General features: G+C 54.3%; 1 protein-coding gene across 1 annotated transcript in view; it reads left to right on the top strand.

Moving 5' to 3' along the window:
- Positions 1-4,019, top strand: part of ERN1 (endoplasmic reticulum to nucleus signaling 1) — an 89,567-nt gene extending 85,548 nt beyond the window's left edge. The window contains exon 22 of the mRNA XM_007527695.3: positions 134-4,019. Coding sequence (XP_007527757.2) covers positions 134-370 — 237 coding nt within the window. The 3' untranslated portion in view covers positions 371-4,019. The remainder of the gene's footprint in view (positions 1-133) is intronic.
- The last annotated feature ends 8,716 nt before the right edge of the window (positions 4,020-12,735 follow it).

Below are 12,735 nucleotides of genomic sequence, written 5' to 3'. Positions count from 1 at the left end.
CACATGGACACACGCATCTTTTGTACCCTCTCTGTTCAAAGAGGCAGCTAACTTTCCCTTGAACAGCAGCAATTGTGCAGATGTCTGTGGACTTTCTAACCAATGACCCTTTGTCTGTCCATCCTGCTCACAGAAGCACCACTACCGGGAGCTCCCTGCGGAGGTGCGGGAGACGCTGGGCTCCCTGCCCGACGACTTCGTGCGCTACTTCACCTCACGCTTCCCCCACCTCCTCTCCCACACCTACCGGGCCATGGAGCTGTGCTGTCACGAGAGACTCTTCCAGCCCTACTACTTCCACGAGCCCCCAGAGCCCCAGCCTCCAGTGACTCCGGGCCCCTCTGAGCCTGGGCGGGCCCCGTGCTGGTGACCCCAGCTGTGACCGACGGCCTGGCCTGTTCAGCCAGTGCCCAACGCCTCCCGGCCAGCGGGGAGGCCAGCCTCCTCAACAAGTGCCTTGAGCTGCGGCTCTGCAGAAGACAACGCTGCCCCAGGACGTGGGAGAAACACCCCACAGGGAGCTGGGGAGGCATCGGCCAGAAAGCGTTACCGTGGGGGGTGTCTGCAGAGACGCACCTTTCACCTTCTGGACAAGCTTAGATTCCATCCATTTCCTTCTCAGCTTCCTGTCTGGTGTCCACCCGTGGCCTTTAAAGAAGAGAGAAGGAACCCCCAGCTTTGCCTGTGTGCCGGCGTCAGGAGCACCTCTGCACCAGGCAGCTGGGCCAAGGTGCACTGCCCACACCCTCTGCTCAAGTGGGGCTCGGGAGGGAGCTGGTGTCACCCAGATGTCACATGTCCACTGGCTTGAAATGTGCCTGAGCATCCCAGGTGCCTGCAACCGGTGTGAGCCTGGAGCTGGGGGCCAGGGCATGGGGCCAGGCCCACACACCTGAGCAGGTGAGACCGTGCGTACACATCTCTAGGAAGCGAAGGGGGAGCTCTGATCTGAAGCAAAAGCAGCTTGGGTTGCTAGTGACCTGAGTGGTGACCTTTGTGAGTTTGTGTCCTGGGCCACTGGGGGTGTTCAGGAGTGACTGGGTAAGGGACAGACGTTTGTCCAGAGGGAAGCAGGCCGAGAGGACTCACAGCTACCCCAGGAGAGCCCCGGGCCAGCAGGACACCCGCCAGCCAGGGGCACTGTGTGCTTTGTGGACAGCCTTTTATGTGTGTGTGTTTGGGGGCAGATTTTAATGACTATATTTTGATGATACTATAGGATGCTACTTGAGCATAGGTGAGCTGAACTCACCTCAGAGCTTACTCGTGAAGAAAGGACGCAGGATACATAGCACATCTATTCTGTGTGACACAAAACTCCCCGCACCCCCAGGAAGTGTTGCTACCCAGAGCATTCTCCGGTGCGGGAGAGCCAGACACTACGCCCTGCGCCCTAGTCAGGGTTTCAAAGTAATATATTTTTAACTATATCAATACAAGTTTGTTTCTCAAATTAATAGAATATTTAATTTCAGTTAAGAAATAATCCTGTCTCTCCTCTACCGAGGGCCTTAGCAATGACATGCAATCAGGGTTCCGTGGAAGAGAACGTTTTCCAAGTATTTCCTCCAGCCAGGCCTGGGTCCGAGGGGTCCCGGCAGGGACTCAGAGCTCTCAGAAGCTCCTCTCCACGTGAGGACTGTCCTGTGGAGTTTCCCCAGCTGACAGAGAAATCACTGTTTCTCCTCGGAGCGAGTGTCCCCACGGTGGCTCTGTGTGAGGGCTAGGCCGCAGAAAGTCCCCCTCTGCCTGGACAGGCATCAGGGCCTCCCCTCCGGAGCTGAGTGCCACGCCGCGTCTGTGAAGCTCACCAGTTACCTCGTTTAGACCCCGGAGCCCCAGCAGCCTGTGCCGGCCCCGTGGTGCCTTCTGCCACACGCTTCTCCAGAACAGGCGTGCCCGACGCCCGCCTGCCTCCTGCCCGCCTCTCGGTGTGAAGATAGTGACAGCAGGGTCAGCTGTGGGCTGCCCAGGTGTCCTCCCTGTTTGGCCTCACTTGCAGTGGGGGTTGGGGATGACCCTTTTCTTCTGCCTCAATATTTTCTAGCCACTCAGCTTTGTCCAGCTCACTCCTCCCTGTACCTTGTCCTGGGATCTCACTGTGCGAGCCCAGCAGGGCCCTGGTCACAGGGACACATGGGCGGTGAGAGACAGCACTGCGGAGAGGACACGGCGGTGGAGCCGGGCGAGCTCCCGCCCTGCCCTTCAGCTGCCCCCCCCCGGGTCCCGTGCCATCACCAGTCCTTCGGCGGGTGTGCCAGTGCTTGGTGGGCACCTGGTACAGAAGCACCTCAACCCGTGTGGTGTGGCCCCTCTAGAAAGCTGGCCTCCTGGCCTGCCGGGCCTGGTGGCGTCTTTCCTTGGACAAAACAACTGTCTGCAGCCTGTGTGCTCTGTCCCAGCTGAGCCGCGTCACCTTCGGTTCAGGGCCAGTGACGTCCGCTGTCCTTGGACGGCTGTTGCGTGTTGTGAGGATGCTCCTTCTGGAAGCATCTGAGCATGTCTCTCCACACGTTGGCATTCCCGAGACACTAACTTGTTGGAAGCCTCCTCGAGTCTGCTGTCGGATCTGTCTCTGGCCCCCCCTTTAACTGTGGTTTGAGAGTTCCACACATCACTAGGCCTCAGAGCACTTGCACTTTTGGGAACTGTCGATATCATTCGGTAAGTTAGGAAGTTGCCAACGTCCTTCTTCCCTCCGACTCAGTGTGGTGGTCACGGCTACAGACCCGTGGCAGTGAGACACCCTGGCCCTCACACGTATGACATTGCAGGAAGGGCCACAGGTGTGTGGGTCTGGCAAGGTGTGGTGTGACGAGATGTCATCGCCGTCGCAGCCCTTAGCACAGTCACAGGCACCAGCTGGCTGGCATCCTGGGTGCTGGGGACTCCAGGTCGGAGAGCTTTCTCCTCTTGGTGTCCTGTCTTTCCGGCCGGGTCAGGATTTCCCAGGACTGCTCCCATCCTCCATCTCTGCCCAGCAGCCTGTCCGTCTCCCGCTCTCCCACAGGAGGGGTGAGTTCTGCCTTCCTGCCGGGAGAGCGGGGAGAGGGCACAGCGCCCTGCGCAGAGCTCCCTCTCAAGTGGCCTTGCTTCCCAGCATTCTTCTCTCCTTGCTCTTCACGTCCGCGTCCTGTCACCCCGCGTGGCTTTCCCCGGAGGCGTCATGAGGGTCCTCTGCAGGTGAGGCGAGGTTCTGCCTTCCAGGGTCAGACCCGCCATTTGATACCAAAGTGTCCACCTCATCAGGCCGGTGTCCCGTGAGTCACTCTGCGCCGAGGCTTGTGCAGCTCGCAGGTGCTTTCCACCCTCCTAGAGACCCAGAGCGGCCTTAACTAACACTTCAGCCGCATCCCCGCCCTGCCAGCCGCCGTGCTCCGGGTGTCTGGGGAGGCCCGTGTTCCTCCTCGGTGTCCCAGAGGCCGTGACGGGGGCGTCCCCACATGCCTAGAGAGCATTGCCAACCATCGATGCCGCATTCTCAGATGCAGACCTTACGTGGTGTCCTTTTTGCAATGGCCTATTTATTTAACCTATTTATATTTATTTAATTTTTACTCTGAAGTGTATCCAGCTACAGTTGCACTTGCCTACAGCACACCAGACAGCAGCCTTCCCCATCTTAAAGCTGGAAATGTCACACTGTATCCCTCCCTCTGCAGGGTGGAAGCCTTCCTGTCGTTGTGCTGTTTGGGGGTGAATAATGTGATTGGGTGAAAATGTTGATTTTTAAGTGATCCTAAAAACTGTGCCATGTGTCTCCTCTGTGCGTGGTGTGTATTAACTGTGTGGTACGACCCTCTTGGTGGACCCTAAAAACCCTTTTTTAGCTTCATATTTTATAAATTGCCAGATGGTACAACTTTTATGTGTATTTTTAAAGCTCAGTGATGTGAGGATAATAGTCTAAGTTAAACGGCCTATTTTTGTACTTCCTGTACAGTTTTATAATTCTGCTGACTGATGATAGCGTCCTATGCTGAGCCAGCCACAAATAAAGGTAGTTTTAGACCCAGAAACCAGCTTGCTTTGTAAAGGCTTGATTGCTATCCGGGGGCGGGGGGTCTGGGCAGGAGTCTGGAGGGAGGCCGAATTGAGAGGGCGGGGGGCACGTTGCCCACAGGGTCCGAAGCTGGGGGCATTCTCCTTCATGGCTGTTTGTGAGGAAATCTTTGGAGCACTGCAGGGAACCCTCAGGTATTATCTGGGGGCCGGGAAGAGCACTGCTGCAGGCGTCTTGCCTTTCCTCTGTTTCGCCCTCTGTCAAGAGTGAGGGGTAGGGGGTGAGGAAGGGAAGGAGCTGGCTGCGGGAGGGAGTGGTGGAGCCGGCAGCTCAGAGCCCCGGCAGCAGCCCTGGTGGTGATAAACGTGATGTGAGCTGGACTTCTTCCGGGCAGGCCTCGTGCTGAGAATAGGCTCCCACCTGGGCCCAGAGAGCCCCAGGAAGAGAAAACCACCGGGATGACTGCCCGGCACTGCTGGAAGCTGCCCCAGCAGGTTCTCACACCAGCCTGCCCCAGCCACAGGCCAAGGACCAGGCTCAGGGTGACTGGGCCCTTTTCCTGCCCTGGCCCCTCCCTTCTGGGGAAATTGGAGGAGACCCCCACTCTCTCTTGCACCGGGGAGAGGACTCTGAAGGGCTCATCGGCCAGGACGGCTTAGCAGGGGCTGCAGGGACGCGGGAGGACCTGGGGCTGTTGGCCCTGCTCACTGCTGCCTGGCGCAGAGACAGCTCTCGGGCACTCCGCAGAGCGAGGAGCCATGTTTTGGACTGGCCCAGATCAGGGAGAAAGGGAGGCGTAGCACCTTAACTGCCTCTGGGAAGAGTGAGAGGTCCGAGGCCCTAGGAAGGCGGCCCGCGGGCGCTAGGAGCGCTGGCACGGCATGGCTGCACACTGAGTGGTGCCCCCTTGCGTGCTGAGTCGGTGTTGAGCTGCGGGAGGTTGAACTTGGGGAGATAACGCAGAGTGTCATCAGTGAACGCGCCTGCTTTCTGCCCTTCCTGTACCATCTGGGCTGGACCCAGGTCCTGGCTTCAAGAGATCGTGGTGACAGTCCAAGGAAGAGTTGCCCCTCCTGTCTGCTCTTCCTGCTGTGCTGGGCTTTCTTACCCTGGGGCCAGTCTGATTAAGCACATTTGTTTTTTTATTGATCTAATTATGACTGACAAGTCCATTGGATAAGAGGGCTACAATTCCACACAGTTCCCACCACCAGAGCTCCCTGTCCCATCCCCTCCATTGGAAGCTTCCCTGGTCTTCATCCCTCTGGGAGCAGGGACCCAGGATCATTATGGGGAGCAGAAGGTGGGAGGTCTGGCTTCTGTCATGGCTTCTCCACTGGACATGGGTGTTGGCAGGTGGATCCACACCCCCAGCCTGTGTCTGTCTGTCCCTAGTGGGGCAGGGCTCTGGGGAGGGGAGGCTCCAGGACACATGGGTGAGGCTGTATGTCTGCCCAGGGAGGTCAGGTTGGTGTCATGGCAGCATCTGCACCTTGGTGGCTGAAAAAACATTAAGATATAAAGCAGGACAAATTGTTTAAGGAACCTAAAGGTAGGAATAGAGCAGATGAGATTTGGGTCTCCATTTTGGAAAAAGCTAGGGAGTCTTTTAGGTATATTCCAAGGGGCCCATGACTTTACTAGCTAACAGGCAGGTAGGCTAATGGTATTGTGTGGGGAGATGGTGTCAGAGTTGGAAATAAGACAAGAAAGCTGGATCAGGTAAGAGTAACTCCCAAATATGGGAAAAGTATATAAATATTGTTAACTATAAACCCCATTGATCTGATCTGAGACCCATATTCAGCCTCAGCCAGGAGCCTGTGTAACCTCTGCATCCCTGTAGGTCTGAGCTGGCATTCTGTGATCATAGCTGGGAACATTCTAGGCCGCACTCATTTCAGGACCCACCTCCTCAAGTGACGGAGTGTGTTGACCCAGCTTCCCTTCAGAGAGTGGGGCAGTTCCTACCACTGTTGATCCGTGTTGAGGACAAGGTCCTATAGAGACCCACAAAGGGGTCCACTATGTTGTTCCTGATGGAGATGACCAGTGACAGTGGAGAGAGGGATCTGTTAAGAGGTCATGTCCCATCATGTCTCTGTGGGAATACCAGGGCTCCCTAACTAGGGCCCCAGATGATGGGGTGACCTGGTAGTGACCAAAAGAACCATCATTAAAGTGGTCAGTCTCCTGCCCTTATCCAGCTTTTGCAGTCCTTACTTAATCTGACATGACTGGACTTGGGGTGACTGAGGGTAGTGAGATAGGAGGTAGGTGAGGAGGGTGTCTAGTTCATGGCACCTTTTTTAGGCCTTTCTACTTGCTGCATTTATTGAGTCTCTGCAAACTATTGCACACTTTCACTTTAAGGTGTATATTTCCCCTGATTTATGGATACACGCACACATGTGCCCTGTCCCGTGGGCCCTGGTCTGTATCCAGGTTCTGTAGTTTTGTTAGGAAGTGAACCACCCGAAATAGAGTTAAGGCGTCCTTTGAGCTGGCGAAGGTCTTGCCAGAGTTCTGGAGCTGCAGGGCTGACACCCCAAGCCTGGCGTCTGTGGCACTGGCTGCCTTGATTTGCTTGAGCTCAGCAGATGCAAGGCCAATTGGTCTGGTCAGGAGAAGCCTGCAGGAAATTGAGCCCCGCCCCACGGGTTCCAGGACTGGGAGAAATGTGGGTTTTATAGAGAATGGGGAAGGTTCCTGCGGTCTTAGATTTTAAGAAGGCAATGGATAGTTATTGTTATAACCAAGTTATTTGGGGATTTGGTTTATTTTGAAAACCCCATGATTAGGATTTACTGTACCTTATAATACTTTAACATGATTTATGTCATTTAATGCTATTTACCATTAACTTTATCTTATATACTGACAATACCAGTTGCTTCTGGTCTCCCTTGTCTGAGATTGTAGGTGATTTAATATTAAAAAGAAAAAAAAAGGAGAGAGAATGGTCAGACGCTGGCGGGTCAACAATCAGATCTGAGGCTACCTCTGGGCTGTGGGCAGAGGAGTCAGGCCAGGCCCTAAGAAGTCAGGCTGGAAGACTGGTGAGAGGAGGAGAGGACAGTGACTGAGTGAACTTGGCTTTGAGAGGGTTGGCAGGTGAGCCCAGCAAGCCTTTCTCTTGTCCGGTGCCTTTCCAAATACACCTGCCTGTGCCTGGTGCTGGCTGAGGGGTGTTCACAATGCCACGGAAATGCACTCAGCACTGCCTGCAGGAGACACATCACTGAGAAGACGAGTCACCAGGTGACTCAGGCCCTGCGAGCGTCCCAGAAGATCATAAAGCCAAACGCAGAGCCCAAATGCCAAGGGTGATGACAAGTCTGGCCTTGAGCTTGTGACGGCACTGGGGCTAGAAGGTGGGCCGTGAGTGGCGTTGAGGAGATGAACTGGTTGTGCTCAGACGCCTGTCCTGTGGCAGAGTTCACTTTGCAGTCTTGCTTCTGGAGGGCCAAGCCGGAATAGGGTAACAGGAGCTTCCAGTCCGGGATCAAGGACTGTCAGCAGTGCCAGGGAGCTCTGGGCCTCAGGAGGAGTCCAGCCGAGGGCCCAGCCTCAGACTGACCGGCCCAGGAAGAACGCCTTCCTTGGCTTAGAAGTTGGGCTCCACGTGCATCTGAGCCACTTCCCAGCTCAGGCCTGTTTCCTGGAAGAGATGCCTGACTGGTGTGGGTCACAGGAAGTGGAGAGGGAGGGGCCTGCCCAGAAAGCTGTTCACGACATGCTGGGGGCTGGCGGTCCTCCAGGATTCTCCCAGGGCAGCTTGTCTCCCAGACACACGAGAAGGTGACTAGAGCAAAGCCCCAGTCCGCGTGGACCCAGGGCATTGCCATGGCCGTACTGGTTTCTGGATCTTCTCGACAAGTTCCGGATTCTCTGTGGACAAGGAGGATCCGTCTGCTCATCTTCTGTGCCCTTTACCCCTGCCACCTCCATCCTGCTTCGAGTATTGTCGCCACATCTGGAGATAAAGCTGCTCTATTTGATCACAACAGAGTTACAGATGGACAGACAGAGAACAGAGTCACAGATGGACAGAGACAGAGAACAGAGTTACAGATGGGCAGACAGAGAACAGAGTTACAGATGGACAGACAGAGAACAGAGTTACACATGGACAGGGACAGAAAGTTATGGACAGAGAGGACAGAGTTACATACGGACAGAGACAGAGAACAGAGTTACACATGGACAGAGAGACAGGACAGAGTTACACATGGACAGAGACAGAATTATGGACAAAGAGGACAGAGTTACACATGGACATAGACAGAGTTATGGACAAAGAGGACAGAGTTACACATGGACATAGACAGAGTTATGGACAAAGAGGACAGGGTTACATATGGACAGAGACAGGACAGAGTTATACATGGACAGAGACAGAGGACAGAATTACACATGGACAGAGACAGAGGACAGAGCTACACATGGACAGAGACAGAGTTATGGACAGAGAGGACAGAGTTACAGATGGACAGGGAAAGAGGACAGGGTTACACATGGACAGAGACAGAGAACACAGAACTGGCCAAGAGAGCCTGGGGCTTGTCGACTTCCTTGACGAGGCTTTCAGCTTCTCATGGTGTTCAGAGCTGGTGACAAAGACATCATTTCCGGGCTGTCAGGCAGTGTCCGCTGTGATAGCAGGCCCTGTTTGAGGCATAAGCAGCTGGAAAGGGCAGGAAAGTCTGTTGGGCAAAGGCCCCTAGCCGCCAGGCGCTCGGCAGCGTCCAGGGGGAGCTCTGTGGGGAGACGCTCACTAGCGACCTGGCCAGGGGGTTTCCGGAGCCTTGACTGTCACCCCGACAGTCCTGTGAGTGTTCTCCCAGCAGCCTCGCCCTGCCTGGGCTCTGCACAGACTCGTGTGTGTGGAGTCTGGGGGCAGGTCCAAGCCCCAGAGGTGGCCTGAGGGCCCTGCAGCTGCTCTCTGGGCCCAGACCTCCACCCTGTCACCTCTGACCCTTGACACACACACTGTTGTGTCCGTCCACTGAAGGCAAGTAGCAAAGACGTGGATCGTCTGAAAGAAAAGCAACGGGACTGCCCTCAGACCTTGTGAGGACTATGGTGGCGGGTGTGGTGTGAAACTGTAACCCTAGACGCTTACAATTTTGTAAACCATTATTAAATCACTAATACAAATATATATTTAAAAGTGATTTTTGGGGTTAGAAAATAGCATAATGGTTATGCAAACCTTGATGTTTGAGGCTCTGAGGCACTCTCCCTGGTGAGCTACCTGCTGGCCATATACTCAAACATTTCTTTTCCTTTTTAAAAATTATTATTTATTATTATTATTTTACCAGAGCACTGTTCAGCGTTGGCTTATGCTATTATTTATTATTATTAGTTTACCAGAGCACCGTTCAGCTTTGGCTTATGGTGGTGTGGGGGATTGAGCCTGGGACTTTGGAGCCTTAGGCATGAGAGTTTGTATAACCATTATGCTGTCTACCGTCCGCCCTTAAATATTGTTTATTTACGGGAGTTGGGCGGTAGTGCAGCAGGTTAAGTGCATGTGGTGTGAAGCACAAGGACCAGTGTAAGGATCCCAGTTCGAGCCCCCGGCTCCCCACCTGCAGGGGAGTCGCTTCACAGGCGGTGAAGCAGGTCTGCAGGTGTCTATCTTTCTCTCCTCCTCTCTGTCTTCCCCTCCTCTCTCCATTTCTCTCTGTCCAACAACAATGACATCAATAACAACAACAATAACTACAACAATAAAAAATGAAGGCAACAAAAGGGAATAGATAAATATTAAGGAATATTTATTTATCTGATAGAGACAGAAATAGAGAAGGAAGAGGGAGACGGGTAAGATCAGGAGGCGAGAGACACCTGCAGCTCTGCTTCAGTGCCCAAGAAGCCCTCTCTCGGCAGGTGGGAGCAGGGGTTGCGCAAGGTGACCTAAGTGCTCCACCAGGTGTGCCGCCACCCAGCTCCCTCAAACACTTCCATTTATTCAGTTAATTTACTAGTGATTTAATGACGATTAACAAGATTGTCCGATATCAGGGACAGTTCCACACAGTTCCCACCACCGAAGTTCCGTGTCCCATCCCCTCCACTGGGAGCTTCCCTGTTCTTCATCCCTCTGGGAGCAGGGACCCGGGATCATTATGGGGAGCAGAAGGTGGGAGTTCTGGCTTCTGTCGTTGCTTCTCCACTGGACATGGGTGTTGGCAGGTGGATCCACACCCCCAGCCTGTGTCTGTCTGTCCCTAGTGGGGCAGGGCTCTGGAGAGGGGAGGTTCCAGGACACACGGGTGAGGGCGTCTACCCAGGGGAGTCAGGATGGCGTCATGGCAGCATCTGCAGTTTGGTGGCTGAAAGGTGGTGAGATAGAAATCAGAACAAATTGTTTAATAATCAGGAACATAAAGGTAAGAATAGAGCAGTTGGAACTAAGCGTCTTCCAGTGGAGAGAAGCCAGGAAATCTATTTTAGGCGTGTTCCTAGGGGCTCACGACTTCAGTCATTTTGGCCTGAGCCTGGCAGCTACCATGCAGGAGGACTAAAAGTCTTGTCTGGGGAGATGGTGTCAGAGTTGGGAACAGGCCTCGGAAGCTCCCGCATTTCTTACTCTAGGATTCAGGGCCCCAAGAGAACAGTCCCTTCAAACAGCAGCGACCAAGTCCTGCAAATGCGTCGTGGAGCCCGCCTTTGCCCTCTGCCGTCAGACGCTGTGCCCCAAGCCTTTGCTCCCTGACAAGTCGCGGGCGACCCTGTCATCTTCCTAAGGAGCAGCTGGTTTTCCACCTGGGGCCCCTGGGGATGGGGGCACCGCAGTCCATCCTCCCCTCACGGCAGAGGTCAGGGAAAGGCCATCAGCTGGCATCACGACCCTGGTTTCCAGGGAGCAGCCCCCAGACACCCAGCCCTGGGCTCCAGCACCGTGCGGGTGACTCCGAATGAATCTGCTGAGGGCCTCCTCCTCCTCCAAACACAGCCTTCAGGTGCAGCTCGTCCAAACCTGCGAGTGAGGGAGGAGGAATGTCCCCTGTCTCTTCCCGCCTCTGTCCTGCCTCTGCCTCTGCCTCTGCCTCTGCCTCTCCCTCTGCCTCTGCCTCTGCCTCTCCCTCTGCCTCTGCCTCTGCCTCTGCCTCTCCCTCTCCCTCTCCCTCTGCCTCTGCCTCTGCCTCTGCCTCTCCCTCTGCCTCTCCCTCTCCCTCTGCCTCTGCCTCTGCCTCTCCCTCTGCCTCTCCCTCTCCCTCTGCCTCTCCCTCTGCCTCTCCCTCTGCCTCTCCCTCTCCCTCTCCCTCTCTCCCTCTCTCCCTCTCCCTCTCCCTCTCCCTCTCCCTCTGCCTCTGCCCGCGGCCAGGCGGCTCTCGTCTTGCAGCCGGGAGGGCGCATTTCGGCCACTAGATGGCGCCCACAGCACGTGAGATTCCGGAATGAAGCCCTAGACTCTGGTTCTGATAGTTTTGGAAGCTGACACCTTTCACTGGGGAGCTGGCTGCTTCCTTCCTTCCTTGATTCCTCCCTTCCTCCCTCCTTCTCATTCTTTCTTTATTTCCTTCCTTCCTTCTCTTTCTTATTTTCTTCCTTTTTCTTTCTCTTTCTTCTTTCTTATTTTCTTCCTTTATTTTCCTTCCTTCCTTCTTTTTCTTACTTATTTTCTTCTTTCTTTCTTTCTTTCTTTCTTTCTTTCTTTCTTTCTTTCTTTCTTTCTGTCTTTCTGTCTTTCTTTCTTTCTTCCTTCCTTTCTTTTCCCCAGAGCACTGCTCAGCTCTGGCTTCTAGTAGTGTGGGAGGATTGAACCTGAGACTTCAGAGCCTCAAGCAAGACAATCTGTTTACATAGCCATTATGCTATCTGCCCCCCTCCCTTTTGAAAATTTTTATTTATTTGTTATTGGATAAAGACAGGCACTGAGAGGGCGGGGGAGACAGAGAGACACCTGCAGTCCTGTGGCACCACTTTTGAAGCTTCCCCTGCAGGCGGAAATCAGGGGCTCGAACCTGTGTCGTCGTGCCCTGTGATGTGTGCGCTTCACCAGGCGCCCCGCTGCCTGGCCCCCGGCATCTAAGTCATGTGTTTCCACAGCTCTTCTCACTGGCAAAGGTGAGTGCACGGAACAGCCTCTGCTGTGAGTGACCTGCATCTGCCTCTGCTCTCAGCTTGAACACTTTTTGCCTGTTTGTGCAAAGCCGCTCTGCTGGGGTAGGCCTCTCCCCTTTATTTTTAGGTGTGCAGGGATCTGATGATTTTTAGCTACACATAAAAGGTGTGTGTGAGGGGGATTGTGAGGATGTGGTTGATCTACCGAGAGGTTGAACAAGGAGGGACAGGAGTCACCCCAAAGGTTTTCCCCGTCCTATCAGACTCCCCGCCTCACAAAGCACCCCGCATTCCTGATACTATGGCCATTAGATAAAAAGAAAGGGGAGATGTCAGGAAATTGTGAGGAGCCTCACAAAGCACCCTGCATTCCTGACACTATGCAGTCAAATGCTCTACCACTGAGTTATACCCCCAACATTCCTGACACTAGGGCCTTTCTACACAACCATTGTTTTGCCTGAGAGATCCCCACCCACTCCATTCCTTTGATGTATCTTCTTTCTACCTCGAGACCCTCCCTGCCTGCAGGGTGACATTAATCCCACCAGTTAAAGCCCTCACCGCAGTTGCTAAGGAAGTTCCTGCCTTCCCAGCCCCTTTTGCCTTTCTCCACCCCCTTCCTAGCCATTTCCGTTTCCGACTTGCCACTT

The sequence above is a fragment of the Erinaceus europaeus genome, chromosome 12 (assembly GCF_950295315.1).
Source record: "Erinaceus europaeus chromosome 12, mEriEur2.1, whole genome shotgun sequence".
Taxonomy (NCBI): Eukaryota; Metazoa; Chordata; class Mammalia; order Eulipotyphla; family Erinaceidae; genus Erinaceus; species Erinaceus europaeus.
The sequence above is the reverse complement of the archived record's forward strand: the minus strand, read 5'-3'. Positions and strand labels throughout refer to the sequence as shown.